General features: G+C 36.4%; 1 protein-coding gene across 1 annotated transcript in view; it reads left to right on the plus strand.

Annotated features, from left to right (window-relative positions):
* The window catches only part of CWC27 (CWC27 spliceosome associated cyclophilin), a 286067-nt gene extending 271437 nt beyond the window's left edge, over positions 1-14630 (plus strand). Inside the window, exon 14 of the mRNA XM_012541061.3 lies at positions 14084-14630. Within this exon, the coding sequence (XP_012396515.2) occupies positions 14084-14246 (163 nt within the window). The 3' untranslated portion in view covers positions 14247-14630. The remainder of the gene's footprint in view (positions 1-14083) is intronic.
* The last annotated feature ends 8448 nt before the right edge of the window (positions 14631-23078 follow it).

A 23078-nucleotide genomic window follows, 5' to 3' on the forward strand; every position in this document is an offset into this window, starting at 1 on the left:
AATTTTTTCCATTGTTTCATTTTCTTTTTTTTTTTTTGGTTTTGCTTGACTGATTCTTGATGTCTCCTCGAGTCATTTATTTCTATTTATTCAATTCTTATTTTAATGAATTATTTGCTTCATTTACTATTTTAATTTCTTTTTGTAATTGTCCATTTGAGTTTTTAAATGAGTTGTTTTGTTCTATGGAATTTTTTTCCCATTTCGCCCATTTCATTTTTTAAGCAGTTATTTTCTTTTTTCCAATTCACTAATTCTGTTTTTTAGGGAGTTGATTTCTTTATCCATTCTATCTTTTAATGAGTTACATGTCTTATCCAGACCCTCTTGCAAAGTTTCCCTTTCCTTTCCCTATTTTTCTTCTAACCCTCTTTTAAGAGCCTTTTTAATTTTTTCTGAGAGCCTTATGTAGTGGGGACTAGATCATATCTGTCTTTGGGTTTTCATCTAGAGACAAACTATTTTTAGTCTCCTCAGGGTTTGAAATCTGCTCTCTTTCAGTATAGAAGCTATCTATAGTTACAGCCCTCTTTGCCTTTTTACTCAGTTTAACCAAAAAACAAACAAACAAAAAAAAAAACTGCAATCTGTTTTTGGGGAAGTGTGAGGTTACTGAACTTCCTCAACAGACAACAGGAAGAAGTAGTAGTAGTAGTAGTAGTGGTAGAGAAGTAGTAGTAGTAGTAGTGGTGGTGAAGCAGCAATGGGACAGCAATGACTGTACTGGGATTAGCATCTATGATGTGGTCAGCGGCGCTGTGCTTTTTGGGGTTATAGTCTTTACCCCCTGTGTTTAAAGTTTCTCTGCTGATCTACTGGCTTACTGCCAGAGCAGAGCAGCTGACACTGGAGTAGAGTTCTCTCTGCAAATTTTCAGCTGGTGAAGACCACACCCCGTTCCCCTCTGATCTGCTCAGCATGAGCTGTTCTCCATGCTCTCACTGCCTGCCTGATTCTGAACCTGCCCTAATCGTCCCCGCCCACAAGCAAAAACAGACCTTTTCTGGCAAATTTAGAGGTTATCTTCTGTTGGTAATATGTTGTACTCCCATATTTGTGTGTTTTGACAGGCAAACACTAATTCCCAGGCTGAATTTCATAAAAAATAGTTTGAGGGTAAAGGAGAATTCAGAAAGACTTTGGCTCCACCTCCTATTTTGTATTTATTAATTTTATGATATATACATAGACATACACACACACACACACAATTTGTCCTTATAGCTTTATGCATTGAAATATTGTTTCATTCTATTTACTTGTGTCTGGAGCATCTGGCTTAGTGCTTGTTTCTCAGCAGGCACTGGCAAAATACTTGTTGTTTTATTGGTTAATGGATTGATGTGTCTCAAAGACAATTCATTTACAAACAGTGTGAATCAGAAAACAACAATCCAAATCCAAGGTCAAAAAATACAATATACAATAAAAGATGTATACAGCCTATACAATCCCAAGGTCCTTTAAAACTCTCTGCTTCTTTCTTCAACCATAAAATTAGGCAGTTGGAAGAAATGACGTATAAGGTCTCCAGCTCTAAACCTATGATGGTTTATTAAAAATACGCAACAAGTTCTCTACACAGTAAGCTCAATATGAGTTAGCACTGTATTGTGGCAATCAAAAAATGTGATTTCAGCCACATTTATAGCCTGTCAGGACCAGGGAGATTAAAATTTCATTGTACTCTGCTCTGTTCAGAATACATATTAAATATTATGATTACTTCTGGGGGCCTATTAGGAAAAACATTGACAAGGAGAATATACAAGGGAGAGTAACCAAGCATGAAAGTACTTATTCTTACAATCATACAATACTAAGATCAGTCACATGAACTAAGATCATTTAGCCTGAATAATAATATTGAATGTAAAAGAATGAGCAGGAATGTGCAAATTGTCTTCAAATATTTGAAAGGCTGCTGTGGGGAAGATATTCCCCTTGCTGTTTAACTCAGGAAGTGGTCAGCAAAGTGTTATTTTCAACATTTTGGTTCAAATTAGGGGAAAATTGCCTAATTATAATTATCAAAAAGTAAAATGGGTGTTCTCAGGAGAAAGTCAATAATGTCCCTTCTGGTCCTTAGATAGAGGCTGCCTTTTAAACACTTTCAAGGATATTGTAGAGGATTTTCCTCCTTTATTATCTAAGATTTCAGATATTCTAAGTGAATGAGCTTGTATAGTAGGACAGTTGTTAAAGGGGTGCCTCTGGAATAGATAAGTATCATGCCATGTTTTAAAGAAAGGGAAGAATTCATATGTACCATATTTGTTTTAAAAAAAAAAGCAGAATTGGAAACTGAGGTGTTGCTCCTCAATTGGGTAATGGTATATGAGTATTATGGAAAACTATGGAAAAACTAATAGAGAACCTTAGGAAGAACCAGGAAGAACTGGTGCTGAGTGAACAGAACCAATAGAATCAGATAATATTATTGTTTTTGTCTTCATAATGTGGCAATTTCATATAGACAGACAACTTTGAAAGACTTAAGAATTCTGCTCAACAGAGTGACCTACCCTAATTCCATGACAAAATATGCTATTCTTATCCTGAGGGAAAGATAATGAACTCAGGATTCAGATTGAGATATTTTTGTACAAGGCCAATGTAGGAATTTGCTTTGCTTGACTCTACATGCTTATAACTTTGATCTTATTTTCCTTTCTTTTTCAGTGTGGGGTGATGGATGCTAGGGAGGGAGAGACAATATATTTTTCTTGAATGAATTATAATTTTAAGTAATTAAAGAAGGAAAGAGACATGGGTTGGCAAAAAGAGGATAAGACCTGTCTTTGGGGAAAAAAAAATACTGACTGCCAAAGACCTTGTCATTTGTTTCAGTTATATCCAACTCTTTGTGACCCCATTTGGAGTTCTCTTGGCAAAAATACTGAAATGTTTGCCATTTCTTTCTCTAGTATTTCCTTCCCTAGTTTCTTTTATAGATAAAGAAACTAAGGCAAACCAGGTTCATTGACTTGCCCAGGTTTCTTAGCATTGTGTCTGAGGCCATATTCGAACTCATAAAATGAGTCTTCCTTCAGTCTCAGCACTCTGTCCATTTTACCACCTACCAACCCTATGTTTTTTATGTCCAATTCTTCATGGTCCCTTTTTGAGGGTTTTCATGGTAGAAATACTGGATGGTCTGCTATTTCCTTCTCCATTATATCCCTATTTTCCAGATGAAGAACTGAGCCAAATAAGAGTGGCTTGCCCAGGATCACACAACTAATAAGTGCCTAAGGCTAGATTTAAACTCAGATCTTCCTAACTCCAAGCCCAGTGCTCTATCCACTGCACCAAAAGTACTACATTAATAATAATCATAATAATAACTGACAACTCTTAGCATTTTAAAATTTGTAATGTATTTTAGATGTAATATCTCATGTGACCTTTAAATTAGTTCTTAGAGGTAGTATATATCTCCCATTTTACAAATGAGAAAACCCAACTGCAGTAGAATGCAAAGTGTTGAATTCTAGAGTCAGGAAATAAAGTGGATTGGTATCATCTGTCATTTGATTTGTGCAAATTCCATTCAGAGAGAAAAAAAATTTAAATAGTGCGAGTAACTTCATTTGTCATTTCAACAAAGAAGCATAAGACCACAAAAAGAGTAGGAGATATCCCAATAAAGTTCAAGGCAGATGAAAATGGATAGGATAGAGAGATAGAGCTATAGCTGGTACCAAACTTCTTGGACTCTAATTCTGAATGTCCCAGATCTATTTGCCATCTTCCCTTACCAACATGCAGAGGCAGTTCATCTTGTATATTTACTTTAGAAAGAGGGTAATTTTAACTATTTGTGTCCCTTACCTTTGGAACCTAAGTTCCCTTAAGACACAATGTCACTATATTTGGATTTGAATTCTATTTGAAACCTTTGAGCTGTGTCTTCATGGACTAGATCAAAGCTTCTTAAATCGGGGGTCATGACCCTACATGGGGTCTTGTGACTGAATTGGGGGTTGTAAAATTATGAATTATTATCAGTAAATGTTTGATTTATATACCTATTTTTTATACCTATGTACCTGGAGTCATGTAAAAATTTCTCAAGCAAAAAGAGGTCTCAAGTGGAAAAACTTTTAACAAGCTCTTGCCTAGTTGACACAAAAAGATAATGACAAATGTTGGAGGGAATGTGGGAAAACTGAGACACTAATACATTGTTGGTGGCTGGAGAACAATTTTGGAACTATGCTCAGAAAGTTATCAAACTGTACATACCCTCTGATCCAGCAACGTTTCTACTGGGCTTATATCCCAAGTGACCGGAAACTGGAAACTGAATAGATGCCCATCAATTGGAGAATGGCTGAATAACTGATGCTAAATGAAATGAGCAGAACCAGGAGATCATTGTATGAATGCTAACTGATGCTAAATGAAATGAGCAGAACCAGGAGATGTATTGTACAACAACAAGAATATTATGTGATGATCAATTCTGTTGGACGTGGCTCTCTTTGGCAATGAGATGACTGATGCCAGTTCCAGTGATCTTGTGATCAAAAAAGCCATCTACACCCAGAAAAAGGACTGTGAGAATTGAGTGTGATTCACAACATAGCATTCTCACTCTTTTTGTTTGCTTGCATTTTATTTTCTTCATTCTTTTTTGGTTTGATTTGATTTTTCTTTTACAGCAAGATAATTGTAATTTATGCATATATTGGAATTTAACATATATTTCTACCATATAGAGGGGGGGGGGGATTGGAACACAAAGTTTTGCAAGGGCTAATTTTGAAGAATTATCTATGCATATGTTTTTTTTAATTATTATAGTTTTTTATTTACAAGATATATGTATTGGTAATTTTTCAGCATTGACAATTGCAAAACCTTTTGTTCCAACTTTTCCCCTCCTTCCCTCCACCCCTTCTCCCAGATGGCAGGTTAACCAATACATGTTAAATATGTTAAAGTATAAATTAAATACAATATATGCATACATGTCCAAATAGTTATTTTGCTGTACAAAAAGAATCAGACTTTGAAATAGTGTACAATTAGCCTGTGAAGGAAATCAAAAATGCAGGCAGACAAAAATAGAGGGATTGGGAATTCTATGTAGTGGTTCATAGTCATCTCCCAGAGTTCTTTTGCTGGGTCTAGCTGGTTCAATTCATTATTGCTCTATTGGAACTGATTTGATTCGTCTCATTGTTGAAGATGGCCATGTCCATCAGAATTGATCATCATATAGTATTGTTGTTGAAGTACATAATGATCTCCTGGTCCTGCTCATTTCACTCAGCATCAGTTCATGTTAAGTCTCTCCAGGCCTTTCTGAAATCATCCTTATGCATCTGTTTTGAAAAATAAAAAGCTTTAATTTAAAAAAAAAGAAGCTCTTGGCTAGATGACTACTTTGAGACCCCTGCCATCTCTAAATCCTATGTCCCTATAATCATGGATCAAGTGTACTGACCAAAGGACACCAAATATCGATTCAGAAAGTGAAAAGTTTAGGGTAGATTAGAAGGCAGTTTAACTTTGTTGAAGGCTAGAGACAGAACAAGAAAGGTGTCTTTTTAAAATCAAAGGATTGACCCAAAATAAGGGATGCCACTATCCTAATAATAAAAACATCAATGATAATTAAATTAGTGGTATACCTCCTTCTGTGTTTCTTTATAAGTGTACTTAAACATTTTTAAGTGTTATGTATAATTTATTTCTTGATTATCAAATAGCCTAATTAAATATTTCTATGTGATCTAAAAAGAGTGGAGAGAAAAGAAAATTTTTTGAGAATTGGCATTTAATATCCCTAAATGAAAGTGCATATTAACCTCTTTTCAAAATTTAGGACAAAAAACTGTTTTGTCCTTTTTTCTGGTGAACAGTAAAAGAAATTCACTTGTTATTCCTGGTTTCCCTTCTCTTTTCCTTTTTGATTTACCTTAAGCTTCATTTTTTAGCCTTTGTTTATTTTTTCAAACATTTTAAAATTTCATATCAATGTCTCTACCTTTCTCCATTTTTTCCCAGCTCTGAGTTTGATATTTCCTCTTATCTCTATTTTTATCAGTCCTTAGTTGTCCTTAGTCCTAATCTTTTTCTTCTTTACCTCTCTTCCTCAGTTCTTCTCTTCCCTTCATTTTCTCCTCTTTCGATATCATCCCTCTACTCAGTGTGAAAGAGCCAATTTTATTTTTTCCTAAAAACTTTTTTGAGAGGACCTCTTGAGGCCATTCATCTATTTTGTATATCCAGGAAGAAAAAGTGATTGTTCCTGTCAAGCTGCCAAGAGGTCAGGAAGATTATGGATTGAGTTAAAAGACAATTAGCTTCTTTCATTTAGAAGAGCATTGATAAGTCAAGTCACCTTCACCAAAGTCCTGTCTTATCATGATATGGAGATAACACCACCCCCTCATCCCTATCACCCACATACAAGAAAACACATGTTCTGACAAGTCCTGTTAAACTGGAGACTTGGAATGGGCTTGGTTAACAAAGCATCATTCAATTGGTAGCCTCACTGACTTCAAAAAAGTTCATCACCGGAAAGTTGTCCATCGAGTAATAAATTTTTTTTTTTTTTTTTTTTTTTTTTTTTTACTGTGACTACTTACAGAGGCCATCTGTTCAGTGAATAAGAGTACACAGAATGATGGTGAAAGCACGGATCCTAGAAATGTGGAGGCATAAGTTTAAAGTTTCATATCTGGGCAGGTTCTGGATTACCTGGTGGTAAATAGGGGGAAATGCCTCATTGTGAGGAGGAGGAGGAGGAAGAAAGGTATTAAGAATTGGTTGTTTGTCTTTTATTCTTGAAGAGAACCAAAATGACATCACTATGTTAAAGTCAAGTTACAGGATGTCTGACTGTGGTTGATCAGACCAATGTTCAAAATGCTCTGCCAACATTTGGGGTGACTTTTGTAACTGCACACCTCACCTTTCTTCTGGACTAATTCCTTTCTGCTTTGCTTATGGAGCATAGCACCTTCTCTGATGAGGGCACACCATGCTGGGAGATACTGTTCCAATGTTCCCCATGTCATTTATTTGATTCTAAAGTTCTTAATACCTTGAGAATATTCTTCCATCACTTTTTCTGACCCACCTTCTGAGTTCTTGCCCTGTGTGAGTTCTCCATAAAATAATTTTTTTGGCAAGCATATATTTGGCATTCAAACAATGTGGCCAGCCCAACAGAGTTGTGTTCTCTGTAAAAGAATTTGAATGCTTGGCAGTTTAGTTGGAGAAAGGACCTCAATGTCTGATACCTTATCCTGCCAGGTAATCTTCAGAATTTTCCTAAAACAATTCAGAGGAAAATCATTCAGTTTCCTGGCATGGTGCTGGTACGCTGTCCAGGTTTCATAGGCATACAACAATGAGGTATGCAAAATGGCTCTGTAGACCTACAGTTTGGTAGTTGGTCTAATTCCTCTCCTCTCCCACACTTTCCTTTGGAGTCTCCCAAACACTGAGCCAGCTCTGGCAATGTGTATGTCAATCTTATTATCATTGTGTACATTCCTGGAAAATATACTGCCATGGTAGGAGAACTTATCCACAGTATTCAAAACTTCATCATTTGCTGGAACTGATGGTTCCACACATGGATGGTGCACTGCTGGCTGATAGGAGCCTGTTTTTTTGGTATTAATTGTTAGGCCAAAATTAGTACAAGCAGCAGAGAACTGACCCATACTTTGTTGCATTTCAGCTTCACAGGCTGCATTAAGAATCACAAAGGATGAGAAGATATGGGTTATCGTCTACAGCACTAGACAAAGTATTCACATAAAGTATTATAGGAAGAGCCACTGTAGAAATCAAAATCTATAATCTGTCTCATGGCCAAGCGACAAAGTGATATCTAAGTTTGAGAGCCAAAGAGGAAATGAGAGGTCCACACCAAGCAAGGTTATGAAAGTATGAGATTTTGACAAATAACTGCCTGGGTCTCGAAAAGAAAGAGCTTGAGGCTGCAGTGATTATCTAGTCAACAAGCATTAAGTGATCACCTTCAGGCCTCATGCCGGGGCAAAAAATTTAACATCCCTAATTTTTACAGAACCTATGTTCTATTGGGGGGAGCAATGTGAACATATATAAAGTTAATTTAGGAGTGGGGGAGATACCCCCATCTGAGAAGATCAAGAAAAACCTCATAGAAGATGTGGAACTCCAGAAGATGTGGTGAGCTTTGAAGTAGCAAAGGGTTTCTAAAGGAGACCTGAAAACAGGGTACCTTCAAGGAATGCAGGACAGCAGTGGTAAAAACCTGGATATGAGACTGATAAAAACCTGGATACGGGAGGTAGACTAGCATCAACTCATCATACCAACCAGTGTGGATCATTTCCTTCCCAGCTGCCTTAATGCCATTTCAATTGAGGAAATTCAGATATGAGCCAAGATAGCATGGTGCAGGTTTAACATTTTGACTAATGTGTAACAATGTGGCTCCAGTCCTACTGTCAATGTTGTATAAAGAGGATGAAAACAATTATAGCCTTCTCTGTTCTAATGCCATTTGGTGTTCCACTAAGAATACAATATATTTTCTAGACTGGGGTCCCCAGCCCTTAAATTTCTTAAGATCTGGGGGGTTTGTTAAGTCAGAATTAAAAAACAGTACTTCACTGGACATCCAAATGCCTAGATTCTAATTATGTGACCTAAACAACCCACATAAATCTTGATAGATCTCCGTTTCTGCATGAGGAAAATGAACTTGTTCAAGTAACTTGTTTCTAAAGGACCTTTTAGTTCTAATGCTTTCTAATTCTTTCAGGTACTGCAAATGTTTGGGGGATTTTTAGAAAAGGGAGGACCAAAATTTCACAATCAATAGTAAAGAAAAGCAATGTAAACAGTGTTCAAAAAAGAAAAGTTCATGAGGTTTTACCTAACAAGTGACATTCTGATAGTCAAAACTTAGAAATGTAAAGAGTCATCAGAATGTTGTTTATAAGCATGCTCTGGAAACAAAGGTTGTTTGTGTTTATTTATTTGTTTTTTAGACACAGTTTTTATTTTTTAAGAGTGACAGTAAACTAAAAGTAAAATGCAAAAAATATCTCTGTTGTGAATTGTGCCTATATCATAGGATATAGAACAAGTTTAAAAAAGAACACAGAGTCATACAACTTATCTTCCTCTGTCAGTGTTTTTCCTTTTGTTTTTGAATGTTGAAATGTTCAAAGATGCCTCCACTCTATTGTCATAGTAATTATGTCGACTTGGAATCCTTGCTAGTCAGAGGCTGTGCTGGAAGAGTGCCGCTCATGACAGGCCCTTCCAGGCTGGGAGAGTTCAGAGGACAAGCTCAGTAAGACATAGAATTTTTTAGATAGGCTCATCATCAGTATTGACCTCACAGAGATGAATCTTTTCTGACACAATGATTTATAAAGGTAGTCTCTGCTAAAGAAATAAGATAAAGAGAAATAAGAGCTTTAAAATATTTTAAGGGAATGTAATGTCTATTTTTTTGGTGCTGAATTTGAAAGATGCACCCAAGTTCTGGGGTTTGGATTTTGTGTTGTTTTTTTTTTAGTAAAACAAAACAAAAAAAAAAAAAAAAAAAAAAAAAACAGCAGGCCACATGTTAAATAAATTGTTCACTGTTAGAAGTAGTACTTAATATTTTCGGATACAAAAGATTGTTTTGTACATATCAGTCTCAAAAGGGTTAATTGCTATGGTTGGACCAGTTTTTAGATCAGCCATTTCAAGCCCCATATGGGTAGCATTGAGTTATTGGTACATATAAGACTGTAAACTACCAGACCTTTATGTATGAGAACAAGTTTCTGTAGCCAGCCTGCCTGTGTATTCTCCTAGGAGATTGTAAAATGTGGGCGTGCTTTCAATTCATTATGTCTGTGATTTATAAAGGCTTACAGAGCACGAGTTTATTATGCTGAAAATCACAATAGCAATTTTGTTTTGGCTTTTTAAAATGAAGTGACCCAAACATGTTGAAAGATAAACACACGAAGCCATTTTGATCATGCTTTTCTTTTTATTAAGGAAAAGATTAAATATTATTACAGAGTAACCATCCATACTAAGCATTATGATATTAAACCTGAAGTAGTCTGTAAGATGATAGCCCCCACTTTCCTCTGGGCTTAGATTTGTTATTAATCAAAATGTTGGATACATTTCGTGTAGCCATGTATGAAACAATAGTTGAAAAAGAAGGCTACTTTAATTTAGGAGTGTGTATTTTGTATAAGTAGTATAAGAAAATCTTTTTTCCCCTTGTAGACCTTGTGCTGCTATTGGTGTTTCTAGATTTCTTGTTTTGTTCAGGAGCCAGCTAAATCCAATAAATGTGAGATGCTATTCCATATCTTGAGGAATGTCTTATTTTACATTTAATTGATACACTCAATACTTTTTTTAATATGGCAGTTCCCTGGTGTAAATTACTAGTAAAGTAAAACTTTTTGAGCTTTTGAGGGGGTTGGGGAAAAGATTTTTAAGTACTGGGGAAATAGAAAATTAGGGAAAATAATAAATTAGGATATTGCTTGTCTCTCTTTAATCCTAAAAGTAACACCAAATTATATGAATGCAATGAGGAAAATAAGGTTTTCTTTATCCTGGGCAACCAGGGATGCCTTCTAAAGAGGCAGGGTATAGCAGCTATCTCCTTCAGAGTGACATGGTGGCTAAAGCATTCTCTAAAATTGTCACAGTCTCTTATTAACATCACCTAGGCTGAATCCAGGAGCTTATTCTGAAAATTGCCCACCAAAGCACAGAGGAGGCTCAATCAAGCAGGCAGTGTTGATTGTCATGTGGAAGTGTGGCCAGGGTATAGGAATTATAGCTGAGTTCCTGAAAGAAATTTGAATAGGAACTTAGGTATAGTGGAAGTTGATATCAAGATCATATCAAAGGAATAAGCTCAAGCAATAGAAAGACAGAAATTTATGGGAGATGGAAAGTAATAGGTTCTAGCTCAGAAGGAGATGCATTGACCAAAGTTCTCCATGATATGTTGCCTTTTAAGAAGTCCTCCAAGGTCTTATATGTAACCATACCCTGAGAGAAAGCTGTTTGCCTTGAACTTAAAGGGTCTCAAGAAGGCTGGGCAGAGCCTTGTCTTCATTTCTTTTATTTCAGATCCTTCAAGTCTGACTCAGACCTTACTTGCTCATATCAGTGCAAACAAAGCCTATCCTGATCTTTAACCAAAATTCTCTCCTTAACTTTGGCTTTGGCTTAGATTGCCTCTTGTGCTCAAAGATGCTTGAAAAAATTTATCAGCATCAGGGTAAACAACCCTGAATCTTGAGGACCTTTGGAGTCAAGATTTTTATCTGAGGTCAGGATTGGAGGGCCCTTGATGAAGTACTGGCCATCTCTGCAACCTGGAAACTTCATACTAAAAAGATGGGGCATTTACCAAAGATTTCTGAGAAATCGTTTCACAGAAAAACATGGACAATGTTGCCAAAATGAACAGACATCAATGAATTGAAATCTGCATCATTAGAGGGAACATACACATCAAAGAGATCCTTGATCCATTTGAATATGAGAAACAAATACAAGATACAGGAAATGTAAAGCTGTGAATTGCAGGAAGCCAGCATCCTCAGAACTAAATGAATCTTTAAATAAAAGCAAGCAAATCTCAACCATGAATGAATAAGTGAAAAAGCACATTAATTGCTTATTGTAAACAATGCACTAGAAATACAAATTAAAAAAGCAAGAAATACTACTCTCAAGGAACTCACATTCTAATATGGGAAACAGCATTATAGGTAGCCTCAGTTGTATGGTAGATAAAAAAGTATCATTCTTAGAGTACACTGACAAAGTAGATGCTAATGCACCTTCTTTGATGTCATTTCCATTGATAAAATCATGTCTGTTTTTGACATTGAGCCATTTGACAATATCATGAATCTTGGTGAGTTAGAACTTTCTCATCTTCAGCAATATGATTTTTGGGGAGGTGGAGGCCTGTATTACCTGCAGATATAGTTGCCTGGTCTCATAGTAGATGCTTAATAAATGTATATTGAATTGTATTAAATTGCTGAATATCCACAAGGGTTACTCCCTTGGACAGTGGCTGTGGCAGCAGGGTTGGAAGCAGGTTTAATGGTTTGGGGCAGGTGGAGGAGGTGCATTATTCCTGGACCTTATGGGCTTATCTGTCCATCATGGTAGTGAGTCAAGATTTGGTAGTGATTTTGACTAGGATGTCAAAATTTAATTAGCATTATGAGTATTTCCAAATAAAATTGTTTTCTATGGTGTCAGCTATACTATCAACAAGACAGCCTCTTTTCTTTGAGAGATGAAAGGTAGGATTAATATAAAATATAGCTGGAAGAGTCTATCTGAAAAGTCACAAAGGGAGCGATGAGTGTAGTAATCTTACAGGTAGTTTTGAAATATATAAGGATAGAAAGAGGCGATTCATGAGTTGTGATGAGGAGAGCTAACTGCTTTGAGGACAGCTATCTGCTTCGGATAGAGGGCTAAGGGGATTGAATGTGGATCACAGTATAGTATTTTCACCTTTCTTGCTGTTGCTTGGTTTTTTTCCTTTGATTTTTTGTCCTTTTTGATCTGATTTTTCTTGTTCAGCATGATAAATATAGAAATATGTTTAGAAGAATTGCACATATTTAACTTATATTGGATTACTTTCTGTATGGCTAAAAGAGAAGGAGGGGAGAGAGGGAGGGAGAAAAATATGGAACACAAGATTTTGCAAGGGTGAAAGTTGAAAACTATCTTTGCATGAATTTTGAAAATAAAAAGCTATTATTGAAAATGAAAGAAAATACAAGGTTAGACCACCTCTATCCCAGATTCTTGTGTCTTGTAAAAGTACATGTAAAAACCATCATTTAAGTAACTAATGAAAACATCTTAAAAGTTCTATATTTGGTAATGTTTGTTTTACTGCCCTCAAATTTGTTCCCTTGGGCCTGGCATTGTAGCTCACACCTGTAATTCCTGTTCCTAAGGAGGCTAAAGCTAACAAATCTCTTTACAGCAGAAGTTCTGAGCTGCTCTGGGACAATCAGATGGTTTTCTACTTTATGATATCAATATGATGAGCTCTCCTGGAGCTACCAGGCTGTCTACAAAGGCAGAAACTTATTAACAAAGGTCAGAAACAGAATAGCCAAAGCTTCTGTGCCAGTCAGCAGTAGGATTAGCCTATGAAGTGATTATTACAATTTCAGTTTAGACAAGATAGGGAGACCTACCTCCTTCCCCCCCCAAAAAAAAAAAAAAAAACAACTTTTATATATATAAAACACCTTTGACTTCTTTCCCATTAGCTTCTAGAGCACTGACACTTTCTAATGGGAGCAAGCTGAGCCCTTGCAGACCTCCCTGCTGCTAAGTATAGCCAGCTTATAAGTACTTCTAACTCAAGCACGTGTTGATGCCTTAAGCCAGTTAGAATTTGATAAAGTAGAAAAATATCAGGATCATTGAATTTGCTTTAGTTGATGCTAAGAAGAGGAAATCATCCCAGAAAGCATTGCCAGGACATAAATTAGTCTCCTTTTACAAGAGAAAATTTTATTTCCCCTTAAAAGGAAGTCATAATATAGCCTGTATTGCCCAGTTCTTAAATTTGGGCATCAGTTTTGAATTTTTATAGTACATTCCCTACCTCTGACCCAATTAACTATTGAAAGAGAAGGCTCTGATGTGGACAGAGCACATGTGCTTGAATGCAGCCTTTAAAGGAAGTTCTTAAAACAGGACAGTGGATGGTTTCATTTCCAGGGTGGGAGGGCTTTGTTTTGTTTTGTTTTGTTTTTCCAGCAGGGAAGGTGCCTCAAATGAAAAATAAGGCAAAGGGGGTCAGTGCTAGAAATAAAAACCAGGGAACAAGCTCCAGACATATTTTTTAAATTTAAGTGTTTTCAGAGAAGTCGGTTGCCATGTGGTATAAAGCACCAGTAAACAATAAGCCCATCCTTGTATTCTGTGCCAGTATAGTTGCAGTGTGTTACGCCAAGGATAGTGTAGTGTAGAATTTCAGGCTTCAATTCTGTCATGCCAAAATCATTGAACCATCTCTCTTTCTCTGTAGGATGTCCCATGTGCTTCAGTTTGAGGATAAAAGCAGAAAGGTAAAAGATGCAAGCATGCAGGATGAAGATACTTTTGAAATCTATGATCCCCGGAATCCAGTGAATAAGAGAAGAAGAGAAGAAAGCAAAAAGATCATGCGGGAGAAAAAAGAAAGAAGATAAAAAGAAAGTATTGTTCACCAAAATTCACTGAAAAAGTGATGGCAATCTAAGTGGCCTTATAAAAAGCCATTGTTCCTGAAAGCATCACTTAAGAGTGTAAAAAGAAATATTTTATGAACTTGTTGTCTGGTTTTGAGACACAATTATCTTTTTATGAATTACACAATGAAGTAAGTAAATGATTTGGATGATACTGGGTAGTCCACGTTCCATGATGTTTTTCTAATGGCATTTTATATGACCGATTCTGAATTCAAATAGTTTTTATTCCTGTCTGCATGTAACCACTTATACGATATACCAATTGAATTTTGTCTTTTCAACCCCAAAAGTTGAGATAACCTCAGAAATAAAATCCAAAGAAAGCCTTCCTAAGTGTCTCTAGCCGTATATGCTGATTTTTGAGAGCTAATAAAAGCTAATGAGATGATTGAATGTAATGATTTGGGGGTTCCAAACCTACACGTGGGAGCATTGCTGCACCAATGAGATTCAGTGGCACCATGTCTAAAACCCTAGAAAACATGTAGTTTGAGAAGGTCAGCACTGAATGAGTGATCAATTGGTTCCAACCCTGTCAAAACTCAGTTAAAAACTCATTTGAAGTTGGGGTTAAATTCCTTTCACTGTGCAAACTGTACTTGTGTAAAAATCCTTGGAAGTGAGATAGGAGCAGCATGTTTAGGCCACAATGAGTTTTCTTTAGAATGCCTTAAGAGCCTCCAGTTTGAATGGGAGCACTGACCTCAAAAAAATTTCTTAGAACATTGTGAATTATTTTAAAAAGCAATTTCAAAGAGAAAAATGAGAATTATTATATCAGGAAATTCTTTCTTGAATTTCATAAGTAAAACTAATTTTATGTTTACTTAAGGTTTATTTTTCTTCTTTTTCATTTTGGTTCAGAGGCTTTTATTCTGTAGTATGACTAAAATGCTTCTTCTGATTATATTACTTGAATGTCTGATTTAATTGCTATTCTAGAGAATATGGGAGGAGACTACTAAGATTTTTTTTTTCTAGCTAAGCCATCATTCTGCTTGCTAAAAGCAACTATGCAGTTAAAGTTAAGCACTGCGCCTTGCTTTCTCCTCTTCTCCATAGATATTTAGAGTACATGTAGATGGAGCTAGAATTTCTAAGAGCATTATTAAAATATGTGGCATGCCCCTTAGCTCATCAAGATGTCACAGAGACTGCACCTACAGTAGCACATACGGCTGCATTTAAAAATGGGGCTCCCCATAGGCCAAGGTCATTCCAAAGTGTGAGAAGATGAGTGGTTTGGCTGCTGTTGTTTTTAGAACAAGTTCAGTAAGGTATGATGTCCTTATCCAACTGCCACTACCAAGTTTCCTGATAGGGTCTGAAGTGTGAGGTACATAAACCTGTCTCACTATATTAATGTGGTCTCTGTGGCAAAGGTTAGATGAATGCAGAATACTGCCGAAATGTGCTTTGTAATCTCCAAGATAACAAGAAAGAAAACCGAGGTGTGAAGTGAGTTCCTGTAGAAACTTGTTGCTGTTCTTGTCTGGGTCGAAGCAACTCCTACATCGGGGTGTGGAGAGGTTAAGAGGGGTCACATTCCCAAACACTGTCATTCATAAAAAAGCAAGTCTGTGGTTTCTGTTCTTTGAATCTGTTCCCATGCCTGCTTGACTTTTATCTGCTGGTACCATTTTTGCTTACTAGAAAGCAGGGGATGCTTTTCCTCTCTTGAGCACATATTCCATCTCCTTGATTCCTTTTTTTTTTTTTCAATGCTTTAATGAAATAAAGACCTAAAAAAAAACCTTAAATTTTTGAAGAAGACTTTCTAATAAGTGCTTGTTGGGCTCACCAAAACAATGCTGGGATAAAATTAAATCTATGACAATTTCTATATATGTTCCATAAAGATTCTTTAGATATTGATTTCAGTCCCCAGTCTTTTATAATACTCTGGAAAACATTCTGGAGAGTAAGCATTTGGAATTGTCATATTCCAATTTTGTTTATCTGTTTAGTTTGCATTTGTTAACATTTCATATTTTTAAAAATAAATATACTTGTAATAATATTTTTACTTAATGAATTCTACAGTTAACTTTTAAGAACTATTCATAGTTCTTTTTTTGTAACTATTTTGAATGTTTATAGAGTGTCTTTTGTTGGCCTTAAAGATGTATGCCATCAACTTGCTGAAAGATTTGGGAGAACTTAACCTTCTGCCAGCATCACATACCTAATGAGATAAATCACCTTGCTTACATACATACTTATTATATGTAATTATTCTTAAGTCCTCTCGTATTTTAAAGAATGATGTGGAACAGCCCCAGCAACTACATTTATCCATTTTTGTAGCCAGTTCAACATATCCAATCCTCTGTTGATTTCATTTTCCTTAACTCCTTGGCTTATGTTTGTTTCTGCTTTTTCTTTTTGCTATAATTCATCATAGATTCATGCTGTAAGAAGCAACTAGACCTCATAGGGAAAAAGAGCCTACAAATGTGAATTCCATTTCCTTTAGTTACTGCTTGTAAATAACCAAATACAGAATATATTTGAGAAAAGAAAAGAAAAGAGAGAGATTCTTACCTGGAGAGAAGACTGGAAGACAATCTTCTCTCTAGGTAATTAAATGCAGACAGCAGTCTGGTCTCTCTCTTCCACATCTGCTCAATATTATTCTTTTAACGTTTTTTTCCCTTTTAGATTAGATCATGATATTAACTCATTTTACCTGATCCACAAAAAAATCTTTTTTTTGAAAGCCACCTATTTGACTGATGGTCCTCTGGATTGGCTTGGTTTCACTGTTTGAGGAACTGTCCTCATTTCAAACACTCTAAATAAACCTTCTAGCCTTTTATTAATGTTAGGATAATCTTAGGATTGAGAACCTTTACCAAAAATCACCAAGACTTTTTCACCATTAATAAGGTTGCCTGTTTTGTTATGAGTCCTCAAAATGTATTTATTTAAAAAAAAAAAAAAAAAAAGCTTTTTTGTGTGGTTCATAAATGGTTATTTTACTAAATGATTAAACCAAATGAAGATAATATAAACAGCCTAACAAATGATAGTTTTCTATGCTTTTGTCCATAAGTATTCTACCTAATTGTTGGGAAAGACGTTGGATAAAGAACATTTGGGATCTTTCATTTAATATATTTATGTCCTGATATTTTATAGTACTATCAATTGATTACAAGCATTTATTGAGTAACTGATTTGTACAGGAACTGTACTGGGTGCCAGAAATCCAGAGACAAAAGTGAGATGCTCTTTTCTTCTAAATATTTGATGATCTAGCCAGAGAAGACATCTTTCAAATATACACATATGCATGCATATATGCACATGTATGGTTATATGTGTATGTATGCATAGATATAGATATATAGATAAGTATATACTTATGTAAGTATGTAGGTATAAAGTAGTTAAGAAATCATTTGCAGGGCAAGGAACAAGGTTTCACTTAGAAGGCAACTATTGACCAGAGAGCCCTGAAAAAAAAGCTAGGAAGTCTAAAAGGAAGAAATGGGGGGGGTGCATTCTAGACTTAGGACAAAGACAATTCAAAAATGTGAAGATTGGAGAAGGAATGAGGATTATGAGGAACAGTAAAAATTGCAGATTGAATAGACCATAATTTACATAGGAGAACTGTTGTATAAAGAGCTTTAAATGCCAAACAGAAAAGTTTGTATTTTATCTTTGAAAACTTCTGGAATCTATAAAATTTATTTTATGTTTTGATAACTATATCATTATAATTGGGTTCCTTTGTGATACTATGTATTTTATTTTATGCATTTAAAATTATTGTTCTGGAAAGATCCATAGGTTTCACCAGACTGCCAGAGGGGTAATTTAAATAAAAATAATAATAATAAATAACCATTTAACTGCCACTATTTGAAGTAATGGAGAACCACTGGAATTTATTGAAAAAGGGAATGAAATGATAACACCTGCATTTTCTGAAAATCAATATGGCAGTAGTGTAGAAGATGGATTAGAATACAGAAAGATAAGGTAGAGAGGTCAAATAGGAGGCTATCGAAGTAGTCTAGGTAAAAGATGATATATACCTGAATGATGGGGCTAATTTTGTTTAATGGAAGAAAAGGAATGGATGGATGTAAAGGGCCCACTGGTCCCATAAACTCACCAGTGAGTTAGGAGAGGTATCTACATTAAACATGTGAAGACTTCCCCTGTGACACAGACAAATGAGAACAATTTGTTCCAGGCCCTAAAGGTGGCTGAAGCAGCCAGGTTGGAGTGCATAGAATCAGATGTGAAAGACAACTGGTTGACATTGCATCCCCAGATCAGCTTCAGTCATATTGACTTTTATCTTGCCACTGGACTTGAATAACCCTGGGAGAGAGTGAGACTGGCAACTTTGCATGCACAAATCTGCCTCACTTAAAGCCAATTCATGAGTAAGTCAAGACATCATCCCATGATATTGTTATTCTTCGAAAATGAAGGATGAACAGCAGCAACAGAGCATGAGCCCTGGTAAGTTGTACCAAGCTCAAAAGGCCTGGAATGCTATCCTGGTAATAGACAGATACCTGTCATCTGAAGACCTGCCTACCTCTGTTAAAAATGTTCATTAGTAGTTTGTCTATAGGTTGTAAATACTTCAGCCACAGCAACTTTTAAAGACTGTCAGAGTGGTGCCAGTTAGGAGACTGGGGCCCAACGAGGTTAAGCATCTGAATCACATAGCAAATGATCATGAAAGGTAAGTCTAGAACCCATTTGCTTTCTACCCTTTCTTGTCTCTGTACTTCAATTTAATCTCTCTGCCCTAATTTTCTACTCTGCTAAATGGGAATATCTTTCCTATCTACCATGCCCTGTAAGAAAAGAGTAATCCCTGCCTAGCACCAAGCAGGCAGAGTCAACTTGAGATGAGAATTGAAAATCCAGGCTGGGATTGCACCTGGATGTCCACAAAGCCCTGAGATCCCAGGACTGAACTGTGACAAGTGAGTTTTAAGGCACATATTCAAGACTTTGAATTTCAGGAATTTAAAATGTATGAGGGACCAGGGAGTTAACCAAGTGTATAGCTCAGTTCAATCTTACTACAAGTACTTCTCCTCCCCCACTCCAGCCAACATTAAAAGCTCAGGTGATCACAAGTGGAATCTATCATACCTCATTCAGCTGCCCACGTTGGGCCATGGGCATTTACACTACCTACCTCCTAAGGGTCAGGTGAAATAAATAGGTACAATTTACTGCAGGTGTTAATTCATAACATCTAATTCCTGACAATAGCAGTGCATGTGAGGGAAAAAAAGCATAGAGACATAAAAAGAACCTCATAAAATGTAAAAATAGTAATAAAAGCTGTAAATAATTGCATGAATAAAATTGACTAACAAAGCAGAAGAGATGATCAGACCCCAGTAATGTTCATCTAGGACAGAGGCATTCTAAATAGACAGTAGAAGGGAGGAAGGAATAGGGTATGAAATAGAGGAGGAGGGAGGCTTCTCCAGGTGGGGAGAATGCTGTGCATCAAGACAAACTATGAAGTCATATACGGAAGATAGTAAAGCTGTGACTACATAATGCCAAAACATCTGGTAGATTCAGTCCTTTTTATTTTTTAAATTTAGTCAGTATAGTAAAATATTCAGCCAATCCAGATGTTTGGCCTTATGTAGACAAAACATCTCGATGATTAACTGAATATTTGACTGGATTGACCAGATGCCACAGCATCATGTAGACATAGTCTGAGTAGGTGTGATTGGCTAGAGCAGCATCCAGCTGGGAGGAAAAAAAAATATATGGGATAGGCAAGGGGGAGAGGATCTTGAAGCACATGCTAGAGGAACTGGTTCTTTTAGAGGCTATTGGAAACCATTCTGGGAGAAGCAATCAAAATTATATTTGGGGAAAACTTCCTGCAACTTCACATAGGATGGGATAGGATAGAAAGACTGGTCCTTTGGGGACCTTTTGAACAAGGAAAAGCATCAGTAAGTAGATATGAGCTTGGTGGTTTTAGGTGAAGTCTCATTTGGATAAAGAGGAATACCCCTTCCCCTAACTATGCCAGGTAAGAGAAGAACAAAACCCTGGGGAGGAGTCACATGGAAGGTCAAAGGCCCAGCCAATGGTAATGATTCCTCAAAGGCTCAGTTGTTTTTATGCTCTCTCAAAGGTTGACTCCTCTGAGAGTGGGATTATGGGAGGTGTGAATTCACAAAGTTACAAAGTTAACTTTGTGTATCTCCTGTACTTGTGAACTCCAATGTGTGAGCTCTAATGTGTGACCTCTCAAAGGTGTGAGCTCTAATGTGTGAATTCTTAAAGGTGCAAACCCAAGCACACAAGCATTGTTTCCATCAATTCCATTGAGTTATCACCTTGTTTCAAGTTCTGGCTCATAACAAAAGGCCAAAGGGACAATTAAGTAAAACTGTCCTTTTTTTCCCCCCTTTGTGGCACTTCAGTTTATGCTCTATTTTTCAATATAAATGCACCTCTTTATTCCTCTTCCTTTCCCCTTCTTCCTTTCCTCCTCTCCCATATTCCCCTTCTTCTTGCTCATTCCCACTCTTTTCTTCCTCCTAGACCCCAGTCACTTTGTGGCTTTTATTATAACTAATCATTTCCAATGTAGCTTTTTTCTCTTCTCCCTCATCTTCATTGATGTTATTTTTAAGTTAGGTACCCTGAATTCATAAAAGTTCTACTCTTGTCTTACACCGGAGTAAAAAGTAGAATTCAAGGGAATAAGCAAATTTAAATAAACTCAACTCTTTTAAATTAATCAATACTCCATTTCCATCTTCCACCTCTGGGCATTTGAACAAGCCATAGTCTTTGCCTGGAATACAACCCCTCCTATCTGTACCTCTCAGAATCTTAACTCAGGGGCAGCTTTCTACATGAAGACTTCACTGCCCCCTCTCCACAAGAATACTCTCTATTTTTTTTCTAGCCTATATAAGTGGTATACTTATACCACTCCCCCCCCCCAATAAAGTATAATGTCTGGGATGATAAAAATATTCCATTTTTTATTACTGTTCTGTAAGAAATGACCAACAGGATGATTTCAGAAAGGCCTGGAGAGACTTACACGAACTGATGCTGAGTGAAATGAGCAAGACCAGGAGATCATTATATACTTCAACAACAATACTATATGATGACCAGTCCTGATGGACCAGGCCATCCTCAGCAACGAGATCAACCAAATCATTTCTAATGGAGCAGTAATGAACTGAACTAGCTATGCCCAGAAAAAGAACTCTGGGAGATGACTAAAAACCATTACATTGAATTCCCAATCCCTATATTTATGCACACCTGCATTTTTGATTTCCTTCACAAGCTAATTGTACAATATTTCAGAGTCTGATTCTTTTTGTACAGCAAAATAACGTTTTGGTCATGTATACTTATTGTGTATCTAATTTATATTTTAATATATTTAACATCTACTGGTCATCCCTGCCATCTAGGGGAGGGGGTGGGGGGGTAAGAGGTGAAAAATTGGAACAAGAGGTTTGGCAATTGTTAATGCTGTAAAGTTACCCATGTATATATCCTGTAAATAAAAGGCTATTAAATAAAAAAAAAATATTCCATTTTTGTCTTTGTATCTCCAGCATCTAATAGTGTGTGGCAAAAATTCATTTATTCATTCAACAAGCAATAAATGCCCATGGAAAGGAATTAAGTTGATCAAATAACCCCACAGGAATCAGTCCGGAACTCTGAGCTACAAAATGGCATGAGAACTAAATCCATCTCTGCCACAAGAAATCTGAGAAGATATCTAGTAAGTCCACTGAGGATCTGTCCTGCAATAGATAAGTTGGAAAATGAACAACACAATAGGGATCTGTCTGTTAATGGATAGGAGACCAGGAAAGCTATTCAAAGGGTCAAGAAGACTGATTGGAGTGGGGGAGAGGGAAAAAAGAGAACACAGTGGGGCAGAGTCACATTAGTAATTGGATAGGCACACATGAGTACTTCAGTCAGGGAGGATGTGCAATTGGCCCACATATATATATATATATATATATATCCAGATCAAATCAAAAATAATACAATGGTTGTACTGGAAGGCAGTGCTCTAGGCCAGTACGGGGCTGTGATAATAGTCCAGGTGTGAAGATAATATCATTGGAAATAGAAAAGGACAGGCCAGAGCAATGCTAGCACAAAGCAAGAAGCAGGTATCAGAAAATATGGTGGTAAAGGAAAGTGAAGTCCAACATCACTCTGGGCTTAAAGAGGATTAGGGAAACTTCCTTTCAACTTAACATTTATTAAAAATCTATGATATATAAGACACTATTTGGGTACCAAGGATACAAAAAGACAAGAAAAAAACCAGTCACTGCCCTAAAGGAGTGTTCATTCTATTGGAGAAAACAACTTGTACCCAAATCATTAAATATAAAATAACTTGAGAAAAGAGATTAGGAGAGCAAGGGAAATTTCATGGGGGAAATGGCACCTAAACTGAGCCTTGAAGGAAAAGAAAGATTTTAAGAAGCAGAGCCAAGGAGGAAGCAGATTTCAGACAGGAAGAATGACCTTAAAGATGCCATGGAAGAGGCAGAAGACATGGAATGTCCAGGTTGGGGGGTAACTAATATTCCTATCTCTTTAGAATGTAGAATACATTAGGAACAAATTATACTAAATAAGTTTGGAAAGATAGACAAGCTAAGTTATAGGGGATTTTAAATATCACATTGAGGAGTTTGTATTTATTTTATTCTAGGGATAATAGGGAACAAACAAAACAGGTTTTTGAGTGGGAAAAATGACATCAAAATT

Source organism: Sarcophilus harrisii, chromosome 1 (genome assembly GCF_902635505.1).
Source record: "Sarcophilus harrisii chromosome 1, mSarHar1.11, whole genome shotgun sequence".
Classification (NCBI taxonomy): domain Eukaryota; kingdom Metazoa; phylum Chordata; class Mammalia; order Dasyuromorphia; family Dasyuridae; genus Sarcophilus; species Sarcophilus harrisii.